Source organism: Strigops habroptila, chromosome 11 (assembly GCF_004027225.2).
Source record: "Strigops habroptila isolate Jane chromosome 11, bStrHab1.2.pri, whole genome shotgun sequence".
NCBI lineage: Eukaryota > Metazoa > Chordata > Aves > Psittaciformes > Psittacidae > Strigops > Strigops habroptila.
In genome coordinates, this window is record NC_046360.1 from 21896472 (window position 1) to 21915077 (window position 18606).

General features: G+C 45.3%; 1 protein-coding gene across 7 annotated transcripts in view; it reads left to right on the forward strand.

The window, feature by feature from the left end:
* The window catches only part of LOC115614175 (6-phosphofructo-2-kinase/fructose-2,6-bisphosphatase 4), a 53451-nt gene that overhangs the window by 1162 nt on the left and 33683 nt on the right, over nt 1-18606 (forward strand). For 2 of the 7 annotated variants that reach the window (XM_030500587.2, XM_030500586.1), the window contains exon 1: nt 14543-14685. The exons of 3 other annotated variants lie outside the window; for them this stretch is intronic. In XM_030500587.2, the coding sequence (XP_030356447.1) occupies nt 14580-14685 (106 nt within the window). In that variant the 5' untranslated portion in view covers nt 14543-14579. Of the gene's footprint in view, nt 1-14526; nt 14686-14709; nt 14801-18606 lie in introns of those variants that run through there. 2 more of the 7 variants (XM_030500585.1, XM_030500592.2) reach the window with 2 other exon arrangements.

The following is an 18606-nucleotide window of genomic DNA, read 5'->3' on the forward strand; positions in this document are numbered from 1 at the left end:
GTGCACCAAATCCTTTGAACGCAGGCTTGGTTATGTTTGGGTGGTTTTCCGCCCTTTCCAGGCAAATTGTATTACATAGGCTGGAAGATAAACCTGGTGCCTTCCTGGGCTCTCCTGTAGCTGTGGGGCAGGACAGGGAAGCAGGCATGGAGGCAGAAGCGGTGCAGTGGTGTACACAGGTCTGTTAACGGGACAGGGAGCCTTGGCCTGGCACCCTGAGCTGCCTGGTGCTGTAGGAAATGGGGTGTTGCTGGGTGTGGAGTGGCTGTAGCTCCTGCCCGGTGACTCAGAGGATTGCTCTTGTTTACAGCCATCCCTTTGCTTCTGCTAGTGTTCTAGTAGGCAGCTGACTGCTTTGTCCATGCCTGACTCCAACCCAGGGCATGGAAATGGATTTCAGTAAGGTTGGTGGTTTCCAAGCCATCCAGACTATGGGGGGGACCCTGATTCAGCTGTTGAAACGCAGCAATGGGCCCAGCTCACCCGTGGCTGAACTGAAACCCGTCGTTGTTCCTTGGGTCACTCACGATGCTTGCGCTGGCCGTCTTCAATGGGTGGTGATTTGTTGGCTGTGCTGGGGAGCTGCTGAAGTGGATACTGCTCGCGCTCCTCATTCTCAACACCTTGTGGTTGACTCTGCAGCAGGTCCTGTTGTGCTCATGTGGCTCTTCGTAGAGTGGGGAGGGGAAAAAAAACCTGAAGAAACTTCAAAACTGTTTAAGATTTTTAAATCTTGAAAAACGTTAATCCTGAATTAAACACTCTATATTCCTAAATGTCAAAGAGAAACTAGTTAATATGAGGCAAAACCATACTCAGTGTGATCCCATATAGAGTCATTTGATATTTGTAGTGGGACTGAATAAATCCCGGCTGTGGGACTCCTGGTGCTCGTCCAATATGTTGCGGAGCTGTTTGCAAAGTTTCCAGTAAGTTTGCTTAATGTGGCCTTAGTCGTGGGGCACTCCCATAATTATGGCTGCAATTAAAGGCAATAACATCCATTTACATAAGGTGCTGGTCCTTTTAAACCAGCGCATCATCTAATGAGAGCAGTGGTGTGGGGATAGTTATGCAGGACGAGGGCCCAATACTGAGGGCGTTTCGGGGAGGATATTATTTCGGGACTTTTTTGAGGTCATTTGAGGGAAGGGTCTGCTTTGAAACGATACGTTTTCGTAACAAAATGTCCTTAGTTATAAATACAACTCTTACCAGTAGTAGGATGCTGTTGAATTAAGTGCTTTCAGCACTTTATTAATGTATCATCCATCTCATTTAAAAAAATCAGCCTGGTTACAGCACTATTTTCTCAATTTGATTGCGTCAGTGTTCCTTCTGTTCTTATGAGTAAGAGATTTGGTAAATCCAACTTGTGGATAATATCTAATCGCTGATGAAGCACCACGGATGTGTTCTAAATTGCTCACTGAAGTTGCATGGGTTCCTTGGGACTTCTGCATGTAATGTCCATGGCTTTTTCTCTGAGATGAGTATAAACATTAGATGTTAAATGCTGGAAAACATCATACACTTGGGGAATGTTTCAGCTTTTTTCTGAAGGAGATGACCCAGTGCAATACTGTCACCTTCTTACTGTGTGTTTGTTTTGAGGTTTTTTTTGTCTTTGTTTTAATTTACTGACTGCAGTGGAAGCTTGTGTCCTGGCTGGGGCAGGTCCTTGGGAAGGAATCGCAAGGCCAATGTAGTAGAAAGGATAGAAATTCTCAGATTATAACTGAGGAAGCAGCAGCCATGGGGCTGAGCAGTGCCGGGTTCCTTGGGTCTGCTCTGGTTTTCCCCAGAAGCCTTTTTTTACCCCGCTTTAAGTAAATTAATTAGTCTGTTAAACTTTCATCAGAGACATAGCACTTGACTTGCGGTCTTGAGAGTGTAAGAGGCTAAGTAATTACATTGTATAAGGGAGTAAAAGAGAATAATGAATCCAAACTCATTAGTCTGTCTAGTTGGGCTGTCCAGTGGCTAAAATTAAGGAATTTAAGTTGATTCCTGGTTTTACTTAATCTTTAGTAGGCGCTGGAAGGGAGGATATGGGAAAGAGTTCCATGCTGCTTCACACAGGTTGTTATAGAATCACGGAATGGTTTGGGTTGGAAGGGACCTTCAAAGGTCACCTAGTCCAACCCTCCTGCAATAAGCAGGGACATCTTCAACTAGATCAGGTTGCCCAGAACCACATCCAGCCTGGCCTTGAATGTCTCCAGGGATGGGGCATCCACCACCTCTCTGGGCCAGCGTTTTACCACCCTCACTGTAAGGAATTTCTTCCTCATGTCCAGCCTGAATCTCTCCTCTTTCAGGTTAAAACCACCACCCCTTCTCCTGTCACAACAGGCCCTGCTAAAAAGTCTCTCCCCATCTTTCTTATAGGCCTCTTTTAAATACTGAAAGGCTGCAGTAAGGCGTGGATTTATTTCAGGTACGATTTGGTTGTGCAGAGGGATTCGTGTTTGAGAGAGCACTAGCTTGTCTGACTCCGACAAGATACCACGCAGGGCCAGGTTGGCTAATAACCAGGCTTGTTCTGGGGTGCCTGCCAAAACCTGGCCCTAAATATTCATAATCGCGTGCTAATTACAAATACTAATCTCCAGACGTATTTAACGTATTACCCACTGAAGTACTGACCTTGTAGCTGTTGGGTGGTGCTGTGTATAACGTGTCTCTTTTAGGTAAAATTACTGCAGTGGGGTGGGCCTGTGAATTTGTGTCCACGCAAAGAGAAGAAACACTTGTCTTTTTGCATAAAATGTGTAAACTTACCTGTGCCTTTATGGTTGTGGTTTGATTATGTCAAACAAACTCCTCTCTCATTTGAGAAGCTGGTGAATGGGGAGCTCTTCTGGAGGTTCTTAAATGTTTTTAAGAATCCTGAAGTCTTTAAGTGTGTAGCTGCCATGGTAGGTCCTGAATGCAAGTGATGAATCTCCCAATTGTAGCTGACTTATCCATGTGATGGATAAAAGGGATGTTTTGTAATGTTCTGTTAATAAAATGGGATGGATTTGGCATGAGTCCCCTTGTGGAAATCATGTGCCTGTTACAGCTTTCAATTTGTATGTGTTGGTATAGTCTCAGTACAGCTAGTTGCTTGGATATCTGAAATGACTGTGTAGCATTAGTTTCCATAGATGATTCAGTATGTTGCTATCTTGTTTACAGGCAAGAAAATAGGAAAAGGTAAATCGGAATGGGATTAAAGTTCCTATCTACCTTTTTCACTCTGAAGTTGACCACCTAACTTGTTCCTGAAGAATTATTTCCTGAATGTGAATTTCCTCCTCTTTCTGCACAATGTCAAGTGTTTGTGTTGTGGTTTAGGAGATGGCTTCGCACGTGCTGTGCCTTGGCAGTGGGAATCACGGGGCTGCTGGCAGAGCTGTGTGATCCAGGCTCCTTGGCAGCTGTTCTCTTCTAAACTAGAGTTTCAACATGCCCCAGCCAGCCAAGAATATGCTGTGGGGTTGGTACATGTCACTAAAGTGATACCTAGAAGTGACTTAAATGTGCTATTTCTGCCCTGCTCGGAAAAGCCACTCGTGTTGCTGCATTTTTTGACATGGATTCACACGTGAGTGACTTCTCCATCTGCAGACAGCAGCATTCTTCGTTAGCTGGGTTAGCGTGCACTGAAACTGCAGAGCCCTGATTTGATCCTGTGTGTGTTTTAGGTGCATTAATGGGAAGGTTTCTTTAAGCAGCAAGAAATCCTCATGGCTGGATTATATAGAGTTTGCGAGTGGGCATTCTAAATCAAAGAATGCAAGGGACAAAATGCTTGTGGTGATTTATAGTTAAAAGCTTCTGTATGACTACACCCACCTTTCGACATAAACTAATCAAGGAGCACAAAACCCACTAGTCGTTCTAATGTATCTGAAACTGCTTCTGACCAATTAGCACCTCCACAGCAATATTTGGATTTAAGGCTGGGTTTTTCTTCCTTCGAAGTTTTATTTTACAATCATATATCCCTGGAAACCTAATTGATGTTGTCTGTTAATAACAAGCAACATTTGTTGTTCATGGGGACCCCACGGATGTTCTTGAGCATGGAGCTCTGCAACATTCACCCTCTGCATTAAGGAGGGAAAAAAATAGAGCTTTGTCATTTTTCTACTACCAATGTGAAGCTGGTTTCCCCAAAACAATGGGGAGATTTCAGGGGTTCGTGACCCCTTGCAATTAGAAGATATCAAATGGCTTGTGAGAGGCAGACTGAAGGAGCGAAAGAGGAGGGGGGGAAAAGCAGCAAGGCAGACCTTGCCAGAGAGGAAACGAGCACTGCTGTTACAGCTGAAGTCACTGCTCGTTTGTGGTAGGAGATGGGTCTAGCTGCTGGTTTTTCCCTTAGAAATGGTTTATTTGGGGATTAGAATGTGGGATCTTAAAGTTCAAGCAGTTCTGGAAGAGATGTCTTCCCAGGGATTTATGTCATGGGGTTGCAATTGCTTTTTCTTCCCCAGGTTGGGTCAGTTCCAAGGATTTGGGCTCATCTGGTGTCAGTCTGATGGAAAAGGCTAAAGCATATTGTGTAGCAGGAGCATTGGCAGGGCAGCTCTCTTGGTAGCCAGTTTGCACTAAAATGTAGGAAACTAACGTTTTTGAGACCTCTGTCCCGTGTCAAATACGGCTCAAATCACTCAATGACTTCAGATGTCCTTGGTGGTGAGGGGAGACCAACCCACCGTGCAGTGGCTGGAGCCAGCAAGGGGTCTCACGGGAGGGTGCTGTGGTTATGTGCCTTTGAGTCATCTTTTGTTTTGTTTTCCATCTTTATATCCCATGTATGTTTTGCTTTCAATTTATATTTAAATGTTTGAATGTGTATTTACACAGTCTGGTGACAAAGGCTCTCACGTATGCTGCATGTGGAGTATGATCTTCTGCACACCTGAATCATTCTTTTTACAGTTCTCTAGAGAGACTTGTGCTGACAAGTTATTTTTTTTTTTGAATATAAACAGAATCCAGAGGGTTTGTTTTTAAAAAAATAAAAGAGAAGGTTTCTTTGCTAATACTATGCTCTCACTTGGTAAATGTTTCCCCTTGCAAGAGTTCCCTTTGTAGCATTTGTGGTGTTTAGCCTGTGTGCACTTCCTAAATTAGATTATTTTGGCTGTCCTAATTTTATTATCCTCATTAAGCTTTCTCATCTACATATTGATCCTGTTAGTCTCGGGAAGCTGATAAGCCATCTAGCTGTACTTGCAAAATAGGCAGAAAATGAGAAATCTGCCCGGGGGCTATGAAGACTGAGGTTCACCAGCGATTTGAATCTCCATATGTCTTTGCCTGCATTTCCCCCCTCTCAGTGCTAGGTTTTAGACTACGTGACAGCATTGCAGTTTGCCAAATTTAGATTAATTTTGCTTTTATTATAAATTCTGTCATCACTATCTCCTGAGAAGCTTTGTTCTAGTTTGCTTGTGTTTTTATTTGGATGAATATGCTCCTCTATCAGAAAGCCTAAGAACATTTCCAGAGGCAGCTGGTGTCACGTACACTGCGAGGTTATTTTCCTCCTCGTGTCAGTGTCAGTTTTCCATGCTGGCTTTCTGGAGGGATTTACTCTTTACTTTCAGAAAACCTCCCTTCCTGTCCCCGTTGCCTATGGGACATGCATGAAACCAGGTATAACTGTAGGTGCATGTAGAGGACTTCGGGCCCAGTCACTGCCCCGTTAACTCATTTGCTCTTGCTTCCGTGGCCATGGGCTTTTTTCTTAATGACCTACTTATCCATATGGTAATATATGCTGGAATACTACACTGTGTCAGACCTTTAGCTCCTGCCCCCCTCCTTTTTTGGGGTTTTGTTGTAGCTCTCAGCCAAGTATAGGCCCTCTTACAAGGCAAGGCTGTACAACCTCTACCTCAGCCTCTCCTGTCCCGAGTCCACTTTGTGTGCTTCTGTCTGTCTACATGTTATTTATGCCACTGGAACATTTGAAGACCCCTGTTCTGTTCATGTTCTCAGTGACCTCTCTGCACAGTCACTGCTGCTTTTGTCGAACTGTTGTTCGTTCCTTCATGATACTCTTCCCCCCGTCCCCGTCTGGTGTTTCCTCCTCCTCCCACAGTTTGACCTTGTCTTGCTCTTGTCTCCCCATGCCCTATTTCAGGCATTCACGTGGCTTCAGCTTCTATTATGTGCTGGTGACTCACAGATGCACTGTACACCTCAACATGGTTTGTCACCCAGTCCAGTGGCTGTCTTCCTCCCTGCCTTTTTCTCTTTAATTTCTCCATTAGTAGTCATTCAGTATTTCAAGCCCCAAACCCTGGATGGTGCTTCCGAAGTTTCTTTATCCTAAGTTCTCTTTATCTCTTGTATTTCAAAATGCTGCCCCCTGGTAGGTAGCTTCATCCCAAAGCCTTCATGGTTGTTTTAAAAATTCATTTGGTTTACTTCATGCATTTGGATCACATGCAAATTCTGCATAGTCTTTATTGTCAGTATATTTCTCCTTTTCCGGCTCATCAGACAGCTTCTCTAATGCATATAGTAATTTTTTACGGATGTTTTCCTTTGAAGTGGCTGTCCTGAGAAATTCTGCTTCTGAAGTCAGTTGATAGCGTTTGGTTTTAAGATGGCATGAAGTATTTTAGTTCCACTCTGAGAAGGCAGCTGCCCTTGTTTTGCTGTTTATGTTTAGCAGCCTAGATCTAGCTGTTATAAACAAGTGGGATTCATAGCATCCTAGCTGAATGAAAGGAGGATATGTGTACATCATAAATGTTAAAATACCTAATGTAAAACTAGCAGTAAGTGAGCATAATTCATAAGCCTTTCAGCCTGGAGAAGGGTCCTCTCTTTACATAAAAGTTGCTTATCCTTTCCTTGTGCTCCTATGAGTATTCTCTTACTCATAACAGCAAACCCAAACTTGGACATGGAGAGGTTTTTCTGATATGCTTATGTGACCAGAAAGGAATAGAGAGTTTTAAGGTGATAGAGACACTTTCAAACTGCTTTGTAGAGATTGCTTTTATGCAGGGTCAGGAGGCACAAACATCCTAATGGATGCAAGTATGTTTTTACTTTTCCTTCTCTTTGAAATATTACAAATTTATCAAGCCGTGGTATTCCTGGGTTGTATCACAGATTCCAGCTAACCGGTGCAGAACCGGAACTTGCCACTGTATCACACTTGCGAGAAAGGGGAGAGTGTATCAGGATACACACACCAGCCGTCCAGAGAGGTTGTGCAGGGCTGTACGTGCTGTTGCTGTAGTAACAACATCGCACACTACGAGAACAATGTGTAGGAACGTCTGTCCTCAGCAGACTTCCATCTTGGAAACTCGGTATTTTCAGTTACCCTCTAGACCTCTGAATGTAAATGGACAATTTGTCAGAAGCACATGCCCCCTCATGTTAAGTAGTTTGAAGTTCCTGGTATACAGTAAGCTACAAAGGGTTTTTTAACACTGGTTGCACTCAGAAAACATGAATAATGGATGTCATCTTTCCTTTATGTTGCATCATAACAGGAAGATTTAAAACGTTGCTTAATTTTGTGATGATGGAAATAGATTTAAGCAATACCTGGAAGCACCACTTGAGGATCTGGCCTATTTTTCAAGCAAATCATTTCGGTGTTTCTTCAGAGGTAAAGGACTGGAGGTGTAAAGAATTACTGATTTACCCTTTAGATGTAAAGAATACAGTTATTGCAGACCAGCTTTAAATCTATGCCTCATGTTAGACTTAACACAGGAAACTTCCCTCCATGAGAACAATGGCATCTCATTGATAGGGTTTATCTCCAGACATTAGGTTTCTCCTACGTGTAAAATAGACGATTATTTCCTCTGAAATGTGATAAACACTTAACTAATGTGTTTATATAATAAAAGAAATAATAAAAGTACTTTGGCCACACTTTCAGAAATGGTTCACATAAAGATAATAAAAGAACAGAGGGACAGTGTAGCAAGGTGTATTTTTTATTTAGTTGACAGTACTGTGTATGTGAATCTCTGTGTATGCTCCGGGATTCTCATGCATATTGGTGAGATGATGTTCTGCTGATAACCTCCATCTTCCCAAATAACCTTATATTGATAGATTTTATAGGCATATAATACGGTATGTGGGATGTGTACAAAGCTACTCAAGACTTTATTGGTACAATTCTTACAATAAAAATCTCCTTATAGCTAGTACTTGTTTCCTGATCGTTAGGTCGTCATGGTTTTGAAAACATAACTGTGCAGGAATCAAGCTGCACATAAACACTGTTGTGAGGGCTACATCACTGTTCTGCATGCATGATGAATAGCTATCACAGTGCTTCAGTAGACGATGAGGAAAATACAATGAATGCAAATGAGTGTGGGAATTAGCCCTGTCTCCAGCCAAAGAAGTGTGATGTGAGGCCTCTGAGGGCCCAAACCCTGTCAGATCTTCCCTTGTATCAGATGTGTTGATGGTTGTTAGACTAGATGGGAACTTGTTTTTTCACCTACTTTATGCCAACATTTTCTATTTGGATGAGTTATTTTCCTTATCTATGCTAAGGAATATTATTTAGCTTAATCTTAAGCAGTGTCCCTAGTATCTGTGCTGTGTGGGATCTCTGATGTTGTTTAAATCTGTTCCCCAATTAGTACTGAAGAGGTTTCTTGTTCTTAGTAGTAGCTTATTCTCATATAAAGCACCATTATGTATGTTGTTGTTTTTCCTCAATCTCTTTGGTAGATTGATCTGTAGCCAGGGAATCTAATAGTAAAACGAACTCTTATAACTTCTGAAGGCGTGTATTGCTGATGGCAGATTCTTTTTTAGTTCTGAATTCTTAATGGCTTTGCATCTTTGAGGTAGCAGTTTACTTCAAGGCAACTGGGACTTCTTCCTTTAGGCAGTGATAGGAAATAGGACATAGAGTGGATGGTGCCAGTAATAAATGTATTTGTTGTTGAGAGGAAATGGAGTAAGTGCTAGGGCCATGTATTGCAAGGCTTGGACCTCCTGATTTCAGTTGGTTTGGAGTCAAGACCTAAATGGAAGGACCTGTAGAGATGGTATGGGGAACCTGCTGAACTTGCCACATGGCATGCTTGGAATTTTTGGGGACTTAGTGGGATATTTGTCATTTTTGGTGCATTGACTCCTGGGATATTAGACTGTGGGAAAACAAAAAGGATGGTGCTTCTGGTTGAGGAGAAACCATAAGCCATCTTGAGGAGACAGGAAATCTTCATTTCAGAAGCTGACGTAACAAAAAGTTCTGAGAAACTGAACTGAGAAGGTATGAATCAATGTATGTCATTTTGCTAATATAGTATTGCATCTTTCTTCCTTGATTGCTCATTGTGCTTGCTAAGCTCTTTGTGGGAAGGAACTTAATCTATTCTCTGTGGGAAGCTGTCTGAGAAGTTTTTAACTTGTGAGGGATCTCTTCTGCAGGATGACTGTTCCCAAAGCATAGTCTTCATCATTATCCAGGAGCTGCACAACGGACAGACAGGAAGAGCCGCCTTTTTGGCTGCTAGTGCAGCTTCCTTTAGGTTTCTTAGCAATTGAGCAAAGTTGAGCTAGTACTTGCCTTACAAAGGTGACAACATATCTAGCAGAGGGGCGTTGTGTTTTAGGCAGGTTGCTGAGGACTTCTCTTCCACAGTGAGGAAAAACCTGCCAGGCTTGATCTGTTTACTTCAGGAATATGGGAATTACCTGAGGGAGGGTGCAGTGTGGCCCCTGCTGAGGTGCTAGTGTAGTAAGGGTTGTGATCGAACAGGCCAAGTGTCCCATCTGCTCTACAGCAGTTTTAGTCACTAGAGTGGAAACAGTGCAGCTGCAAGTTTGGATGCTGTCATTACCCAAAGCTGCAGCTTTTCACCATGTAAGAGCATGGTAACAGATGGCTGGTCAAAACAAAACCATCAGCACTGCAGCCCGGAAGGTGTGTGGGGAGAAATCTCTCCCATTCTGCCCGACATCCAGTTTTGAAATGTTGGAGTGTTGTTACTTGTGACCAAAAAGGTGAAGCATAGTTGTGTGTTTGGTCACCGTCTCTTCTAATTGGCTTGCAGTGTTGTAACAGCCTTGTATATTAGCTAGCTGTCAGTGGCTGTCCTCAAGTGATGCTTCCAGCTGCATAGCTTTTGGCCAATGAAGGACTGCCACGAGCCTCCTGAAGGTATACTTGATATCTTTTTCTTCATTAAAATAGAATATCAATTGTAAGTTCAATAGGAATTGTCCTGTATGTTGTATACAAATCCTGTGATATTAGCTGGTCAGAGCCATCTAGTCCATGTTGGGGAGTGTTGGTTGGATGTTAAAGCTGGATATATAAGATGTGTACGGCTGTATTCCTCAAATAACACAGATCTTTGCACATTCTGTGTTCTTTGTGCCTCCTTAAATTGTGCTGAAACTGAGCTTGTGTTGTCCTGTGTGGCTAAAGTCTTCTGGAGTAGTGGGAAGCTGGGGGGGGAGGATACAGCCCTCTATGCCTTCTTAAAGGAGAGTAAGGACCCCAGCTCTCATCTCTCCTCTCAACATTGCGATATGTAGAAAATGTAGATACCTATTTTAAGATGGCATATTTTAAACTATTTCCTGTTTGCTACTTCTAGCTAGAAGCTACTTCTACCTGTTGCAATAGGGAACATTTGGATTTAGGATTTTTTGCCAGTTGTGTGTGTAGAGGTCAGATACTACTGGTTTTCTCAAAATGGTAAGTAGCTGATAATGCAGGGTTAAAAAATTTACCTCATGGCATAGTAGAAAGAGAATTGCTTTAGAGAAACGGGAGATTAGGTTAATGATGAAAGATAATTTGTTGGTGTTAGTATCTAGAAAGAAATGGGGGTATTTAGCTCTGAGTATGGACTTTGCCCCAATATTTTTTCTTTTAGACTCGCAGAATGGCTTGGGGTTGGAAGGGAGCTTTCCGTAGCCTCTCCCTCGTGTGTGTTTACAAGCCAAGAGCCGGCGATTCCAACCGCAGCTCTGTTGTGCTCCGGCACCTCCTGCCACGGTGCTCACAGCGCCGTTCGTTGTGCTTCTGACACGGCGCTGGGGGCGCGGGGCCTGCGGCCACCGCTGGGGGGCGCCTGCGGCCTGCGCGCCCGCGGACTGCCCGCGGACGGTGCCAGGGCGCCGCCTGGCGGGCGCGGAGCCCGTGTCCCCCCCCCCCCGCCCCGGCGTGCGCTGGTGCGGGTGCCGCAGGGGAGCCCCGGGCGCGGGAGGCTCTGCCCGGGACCCGGGAAGTGCGCGGCCGCCGCAGCGCTGGCTGCGTTGGGAACCTCCGGTCTGTGTGGCATGGCTGCGCGGTACTTGCTGCCGGCTGCGGTTAAACCTCGACGTGACCTCTGGCTGTGTCTGTGTGTCCTTTAGTCGTTTTACAGGTATCTCCTGGATCTTCTGCCCTGCAGAAGGGCTTGTGAACTGGGTTTTCATGAGCTGTAGCTGCTGTGCTCAGTCTGGTGTGGGCACAGCCAGCTGGAGCACTGGGAAGTCATCTGTATTCCAAGAATAAGTCAGCTGGTGTTGCTGGAGTGATGATGGAAAGACAGGAGGCAGAGAAATTGGGTGGTTTATAGGTGTTTTATAGGCTGTCAGACTGTAAAGTGGTATCTTTATTAGAGAAATTATATGTGAAAGTGACTTGCATGTATTGTGGAACTTCTCTTACACAGTTATGATACAGCTTATTTACTGATACAAAGTAGGGTTTGTGTATGATCAAGCAGAAGTCTCAATTCAGTCTCTTATTTCTCCCCGTCTCAGAAATAATTACCACTTGCTGTATGCATTAAACCCGAGGAGTCTCCTGAATTGTCAGTCAGTCATTTGAGAAGAGTAAGTATCAAACTATTACTTGGCTCAGCACATTCTGTTCCTGTGCAGCAGTTCATTTTCCAAGGCTGCCTTTCCCCTCCATGTTTTGCATCTGCAGAGAGGTGCTTTTTCAGGGAAGCTTCCAGCTCAGCTTGGCCCTGAGAGTGCGAGCTTTGAGTAAAAGCCTTCCAAGGAGTAAAGGCTTATTCATGGTTTCCCTTAGCAAACAAAGCTGAGTGTCCAGCACTTCACCTGCAGGAACTGGCCCTTTGTAGGAGGACAGTGGCTGATGACAATGTGGCTGTGCAGAGGGTGATCTCTATCACTTATTAGGAATCTAAGGAGCAGTGTGCATTTGTTCTGTCTTTTTCTGGGAATTCAGTGGAGTGCTCTTGAAAACCATGTTTTGAAACGAGACCTCATAAGTGGTAAAAGATTGCTGTGTTTGTTTTTACTGTCCTCAGTCAAACAGACCATTACTGCACCAGGGTAATCAAAAAACCCAGCTAAGCCTAAATCACAGAATCATAGAACGGTTTGGGTTGGAAAGGACCTTAAAGCTCATCCAGTTCCAACCCCCTGCCACAGTCAGGGACACCTTCCACTAGAGCAGGTTGCTCCAAGCCCCTGTGTCCAACCTGGCCTTGAACACTGCCAGGGATGGGGCAGCCACAGCTTCTCTGGGCACCCTGTGCCAGCGCCTCAGCACCCTCACAGGGAAGAGCTTCTGCCTAAGAGCTCATCTCAATCTCCCCTCTGGCAGGTTAAAGCCATTCCCCTTGTCCTGTCTCTACAGACCCTTGTCCAAAGCCCCTCTCCAGATTTCCTGTAGTCCCTTTAGGCACTGGAGCTGCTCTAAGGTCTCCCCAGAGCCGCCTCTTCTCCAGGCTGAACCAGCCCAGCTCTCTCAGCCTGTCTCCATAGGAGTAAGCTTGATCAAGAACATAATAACAGGAGTTTTGTCGTCAAGCAAGCTGAACTCTTCACCTCACAAAACTGAAGGCTAGCAGGTGTCCCTGCACACCTCTAATGTCATTCCAGATACCTGGACAAACCCCTACTGAAGTTCTGTTCAGGTGCCACTGGTTTAAATCTGCCCAAGCAAGAAGAGAGTTCACTGGTGCTTCGTGCTTGGGGGCTCAGAAATGTGGTAATTCCCCTTGCAGACCTCCGAAAAATGCTGCTGTGTTATAAAGAACATCAGGTTAGTGTTCTCAGCTGCAAGGCAGGTGTGTGAGTGGCGTTTCAGTTCCTGTGTACTGCATGGATTTGCAGAAAGAGGTACAAACTTTGTTTCTAGAGACTGGGTTTCATACATTTTCTACTGAACTTATGTAGAACAAGCCCAAGAAGTGTGTTTTGTAAGTTGGCATTCCTGTTAATCTCTTATTTCTGTTACTATTACATGAGTTGTGGACTGGCCTGGCTCTACTGGAGGCACTATTAAGAAAGTTGGACCCTGGTGGTAGGTGCCTTGCTGGGATTGGGAGGGCACAGTGGGTACATCCTGACTCTGGGCTGTACGCTGAAGTCAGCCATCTGCTTGTGGCAACGTTCTGTGTCTGTACAGGCGATGGGCTTCTGGGGTTAACCTGGAACACAGATTAAACTGTTCCTGCTCGCAGCTCTTTTGGCAACTGTTGGAAGCAAATACTTATCAAATAGAAGAAATGAAGGTGCTTTTAAGTGTTCAACAACTCCACTTCTCTGCTCCTAGTTTTCTGACCCTCATAATGTAATTCTACCACCTCCCTGCTTTGGCTATCAACCCGAAATCGAGACAAAAATGCTAGGGAAAAACAGAGTGCAGGCGCCTACAGTTTAGAACTGTAATCAGTCCTGAAGAGAAGGAAATCAGCTTTGAAAGGAGGGAAGGGCAGGTCAAGCAAACAGGGTTTGGAAAAAGAGTGTTAACTCGCCCCAGGGGTGTCTCACCAAATATCTCGGAACTGATTTTCTCTTGTAACGGAATAGAAGAGCTAAAAATGACCCTCAGATGCTCAGAGTCTGACTGGTATAAAAAAAATGTATGTATGTACTGACCTTCACCTCTGTTTAGACCTGTAATAATAGAGTGAATAATAATGAAAATGTGTATTGCACTTCTGCCGTGTTTTCAGTGTGTTGCATTTAACTTCTGTGGAACATGCAGACAGAGCTGTGTGTGACAGTGGAATACTGAGCTTTTAGGACTGCTCAGCCCAGTAAGGAACCGGGTTTCCCTCGGTTGTAAAGCCGATAAAGGCGACGTGGAGATGCGGCAGCGGGTGTTGTGTTTGGCCATGCCGCTGCTCTTGCTGCAGTGCAGGAGCTGCCAGTGTCATTTGTGAATTATTAAGCTAAACGAGGCGTTAGAAACCCATTGTTTATTTATGGCTTTCTGCATCGATATTAATTTAGCCTTCAGCCTAAACCAGTTAATTGGAGGAATAAATCATTCAGTGCATGACTTCCTACACGACGGTGTATGCTCCCTGCACATGTATTTTCAGGGCTTTAAGAGGCGGCCGTTCGGAGGCAGCCGGGGCCGGGGGCTGAAGACCCGGTGTGACAAACACGCCGGGGCAGTCTCCATGAGGGAGCAGGGCCGCGGCCCAGCGCTGCCCCGGGCCTCCTGCCGCCGAGCCCTGGGGCGGAGCCGCCGGTGCCCCCAGGGCAGCCGCGGGGCCGGGGTTGCCCGCGCCCGGCCGCGCCCCCGCCGCGCTGAGGGCGGTGCGGCCCCGCCCGCCGCCACTGCAGTGGGAGCCGGGAGGCGGGCGAGGATGGCGGCGGCGTCGCCGGCCCGGGAGCTCACGCAGAACCCGCTGCAGAAGACATGGGAGCCCTACGACAACGGGCTGCCGGCGGGGCACAGCGCCCAGCGCGGCGGTGAGCGGGGCGGCGGGGGGGGGGTGTCTGCCCAGGCCGCGCTGCCGGAGCCCCGCGGGCGGCAGCTGTCAGCGGGACCCCCGGGCGGCCGCTCCTCATCTTCATCCCCCGGAAGGTTGGGCCGCAGCGGGCGAGTCGGGCCCCGGGGAGCGCCCCTCCCGGGGGCGATTCCTTTTCAGTGGGGTCGGGGTGCGAGGAAAACGGACAGAGGCGAGCGGGCCCCGCCGCCGTTACCGCCGGGGCTTTAACGCGAGTCCGGTGCAAACGGCTCGTTTAATGGTTCGCCCGGCCCGGGGCGATGTGCGCGGACGGGGGGGCGGTGAGCTGAGGTGGGGCGGCCGCGGGGGATCGCCCGCAACGGGAAGGCAGAAAACCCCGGAGCTGCTGGAGCTGCGCCCGGCGGAAGGGGACAGAACAGCGCTGGGAGCCGGGTCTCCTCCAGTGGCTTCTGATTTTCTATGAGGCTCTATTTCCAAGGAGCGTTTATAGTCAGTGTATTCTTCTTGAAGGGAGGCCTAAAAACGTCACTGTATTTTTAATTTCTTTCTTTTAAGGCCAGTGCTGTACTGGGCCATCTGTTATATGAGTTAATGGCTTTCCTTATTTTGAGGTGCAGCCAACCAAGTCATCAGCCTCTACAGACTAAGGCTGTGGCGTTTGCAAACCATAGTTTATTAACAAACTTTGCCTCACGTGATTATTTCCTCTTTTTTTGCTGCCTTACTTAAATAACCGAGCTTCGGTACACGGCGGTTCTGCAGACAAAAGGGGCTTTGTGGTGAGGAATTGTTTTATTTGTCATGCAAAGAGGCTGCGCTGACAGCGAGCGGAGGGCTCTGCTGCTATGGCAGGCGGCCCTGCGCTGCTGCCTCTAGTCTCTGGCCCTGCTTTGGTCCAGCACTTGCTAAACAAAAAGCCCAAACTCCCTTGGTTTGAGCTAGGCAAGCAGACGTGTTTCTGTGTGAACTGAACCACTCCAGCATCTGAAAAACAGCGGGTGTTAAGAGGAGCTGAATGCTGGAATAGGAAAAGTGTCAGAAAATGTGTGTAATGGCTTTTGTGAACACGGTAAGGAGAACGCTTTGTTTTAGCCTTAACGGGGCACAGACGCTTATACCAAACAAACCCCCACAAGAACAAAATTGCATATTGGTCATATGTAAACTGATGACAGAGTCGTCTTGGCAGAATTATGTAGCTTCTCTTGACTATGACTAAAATTATGTAGTATAGCAATTATTTTTTTTAATATATTTTGATGCCCAAGACCCCTTACAGTTGAAAAACCTTTCTTCTAGAAAAACAGATTTGAAAATACAGTTTTTATAAATCCTTTTGCATGCATTTGCTGTTGCAGCTCTACCCATAATATGTCTACGTTTATTTGTGATCCATAATAATTACAAAGAGCCTAGAGAGGAGCAGAACTTACTCTTCCTTGATAAAACCATGTATCTTATTTCAGGAAATGGAATGCTCTCTAATTTTTCCTCAGCAAGGGTACTGCAGAGCCCTTTCTCCTCAGATTTCCATGTATTGTGCATTATCCCGTGTTCTGATGCGTCAGTGTGACCCATGGGTCCTGTAGCCGTGCTGAGACAGCATAGGATGGACTGCCCAGACTGGGTGATGTGGGACAGTGTTGGGTTCACCCATTCCAGATCTCTGCTGCTACAGGTAACTCTGTTAAATATTACTGTTCAAAAAGCATAAGCTCAAGTTGGAAGTGGATTTCTTGTCCTCAAGAGCAGCTTTCCAGTGGAAGCAGTGAAGGTAGTTGCTCTGATGTCTTTTGAATTTCTAGGCTAAGCAAAATGAACTCTTTCAGTCTCCTTTTGGTTTGGTTTATTTCCTTATTCATGCTGATGACCTATGTGTAGACATGCACTACTTTTAGTCTTATTTTACCTTTTTAGAAGGTGGCTGAGCAGAATCATGCATGCTTCTAGTTGAGGTCTTGGCAGATCCACCTTCAAAGGGACTTACCTGTGTTAGCTGGTTTTAGTCTGATTTTCTAAAAGCTGTAGCAACTGTAATTATCTGGGGAAAAAGAAACCTGGGTAGCTGTGCCGGGGTTTAGCTGTCAAAGGGCTTTGAAGAGCTAGTTCTTTTAGTCTGCTTTACGAGGTCTTCAAGGAGAAGTTCTGGCCATGTGTGGCCTGCTGAGCTTTTACAGCTGGTGAGACCAGTAAGACGAAGGTAACTTTTAAATGACCTTCCAAATTAAGACTTGTAGGCAGTAGAAGTGCGTGTTTTTGTTAATAACTGCCACTTACCCATTGTGGCTTTTTGTGGAAGGTTTTGTCTGTAAATAGGTTGCACCAAAGCTACTCTTGGCATTGGATGTCAGATTGCTTCGAGCTTTATGAATCAAGCAGTGGGCTACAAACATGGACATAAAAAGTAAATACTAAAGTAAGCTATAGTGAAAGTGATCTTGAGAGCCTGGCAGAGCATGTTTATAGAGTGAGAGATAAATAGTGAACTTCCTGTGGTTAAACATTTCCCCCACCCCGCTACTGTTAACGGCTTTGCTTCCCTAAAGCTGGTGGAATTCGGTCATTCTAACAATTTTGTTTGATGTTTGTACAGCAATGTGAATGTACATCAGGTCTAAAAAAAAAAGATCAAATGATTATCTTTGCCCTAAAGGACTCTACCCTTTGTGCTCACGCTGCTTATGTGTATTTGTGCTCACAACCCTAGGAACTGGAGATGGAGAAAGTGAATGAGGTGAGGACAACACCCAGCTGTAGCCTGAGGATCAGGGTGTATGGTGGGGCATCGTTGCTGGCATCAAAGCTGTAGGAAGCAAATGGTAACTCTGAGCAAGTGGTTGGCGGAGCTGCTTAGAGCAGCTGGTGGCACGAGGCTGGCTAGAGGATGAATACAAATTCTGAAACCCTTGTACCAAGGTGATGTTAGAAACTGGTGATTTGGACAAAAAAAGGAGAGGCAAATTAGAAGATAATGGACTTCAGGTATAGGAGCAGGGTATTCTTCAGGAAGAGCAGCAGGATGGGGAATTCATCCCTGTGGGATGCCAAGAAGTGTGACTGATTGTCATCACTGATCAACAGGAAAAAATGGATTAACAATAGTTAAATTGGATGACAGATGTAGTGCTAGCCTTATTTGGAAGGGTGGTTTGTGTATAATCCTCTAAATAGTACAGTGATTTTGGAGAACAGGCCTTGGATCGAAGGCCATAGAAACAGCAAGAATCCTTTGTAAACTTCGGATGGCAAACTGTGGCAGTTTGACGCAAAAAGCATCTGACCTTAAAAATTGACTTAAAAATTTAACACAGAGAAGGAAAAGACAAAATCTAATTTTGGGTGGAAGGAAGGGACAGCTGATGATATGTCAGGTAGTAGGTGAACTTGAAAAACACTAACTCTTGTGTCTGGTTTCACAAGATCATATGAGTTTTGTGGGCTGATGAAATGCTGCACAGCTGATATAGGTTGTTCAGTGTCCCAGTTTGTTTCTCAACCTTCTTCTGGATCTTGCATTATTTCACAATGGAGTCTTATGAGGCAAGAAATGAGTGTGTTGTTTCTTCTTTCCTTGACTGTTAAGTCTTAACTTCAGAAGGGTAGGCAGTCATAACTGTACTGTTGAGCTGCAACATGCTGTGTTGTTCAGTAGTATGGAAGAAATACTTAGCTGAGATAATGACTTTGCTTAAATTGCAGTACTTGATTTTAATGCACTTCATCACTTGGCCATTTTCCTTCACTGCTTGGTTTTTTGGGCATGTTTTTTGTGTGTTCCCTCTAAGTGAGGGGATGCAACATACAGTTCTTCTTGATGCTGCTGTTTATAAACAATCTTACATGCATATATTACAGATATATTTTAGAGAAGAAGAGTGAGTAAAGACATAGAGCATCTTTAGCAACTGATGGCATACAACCC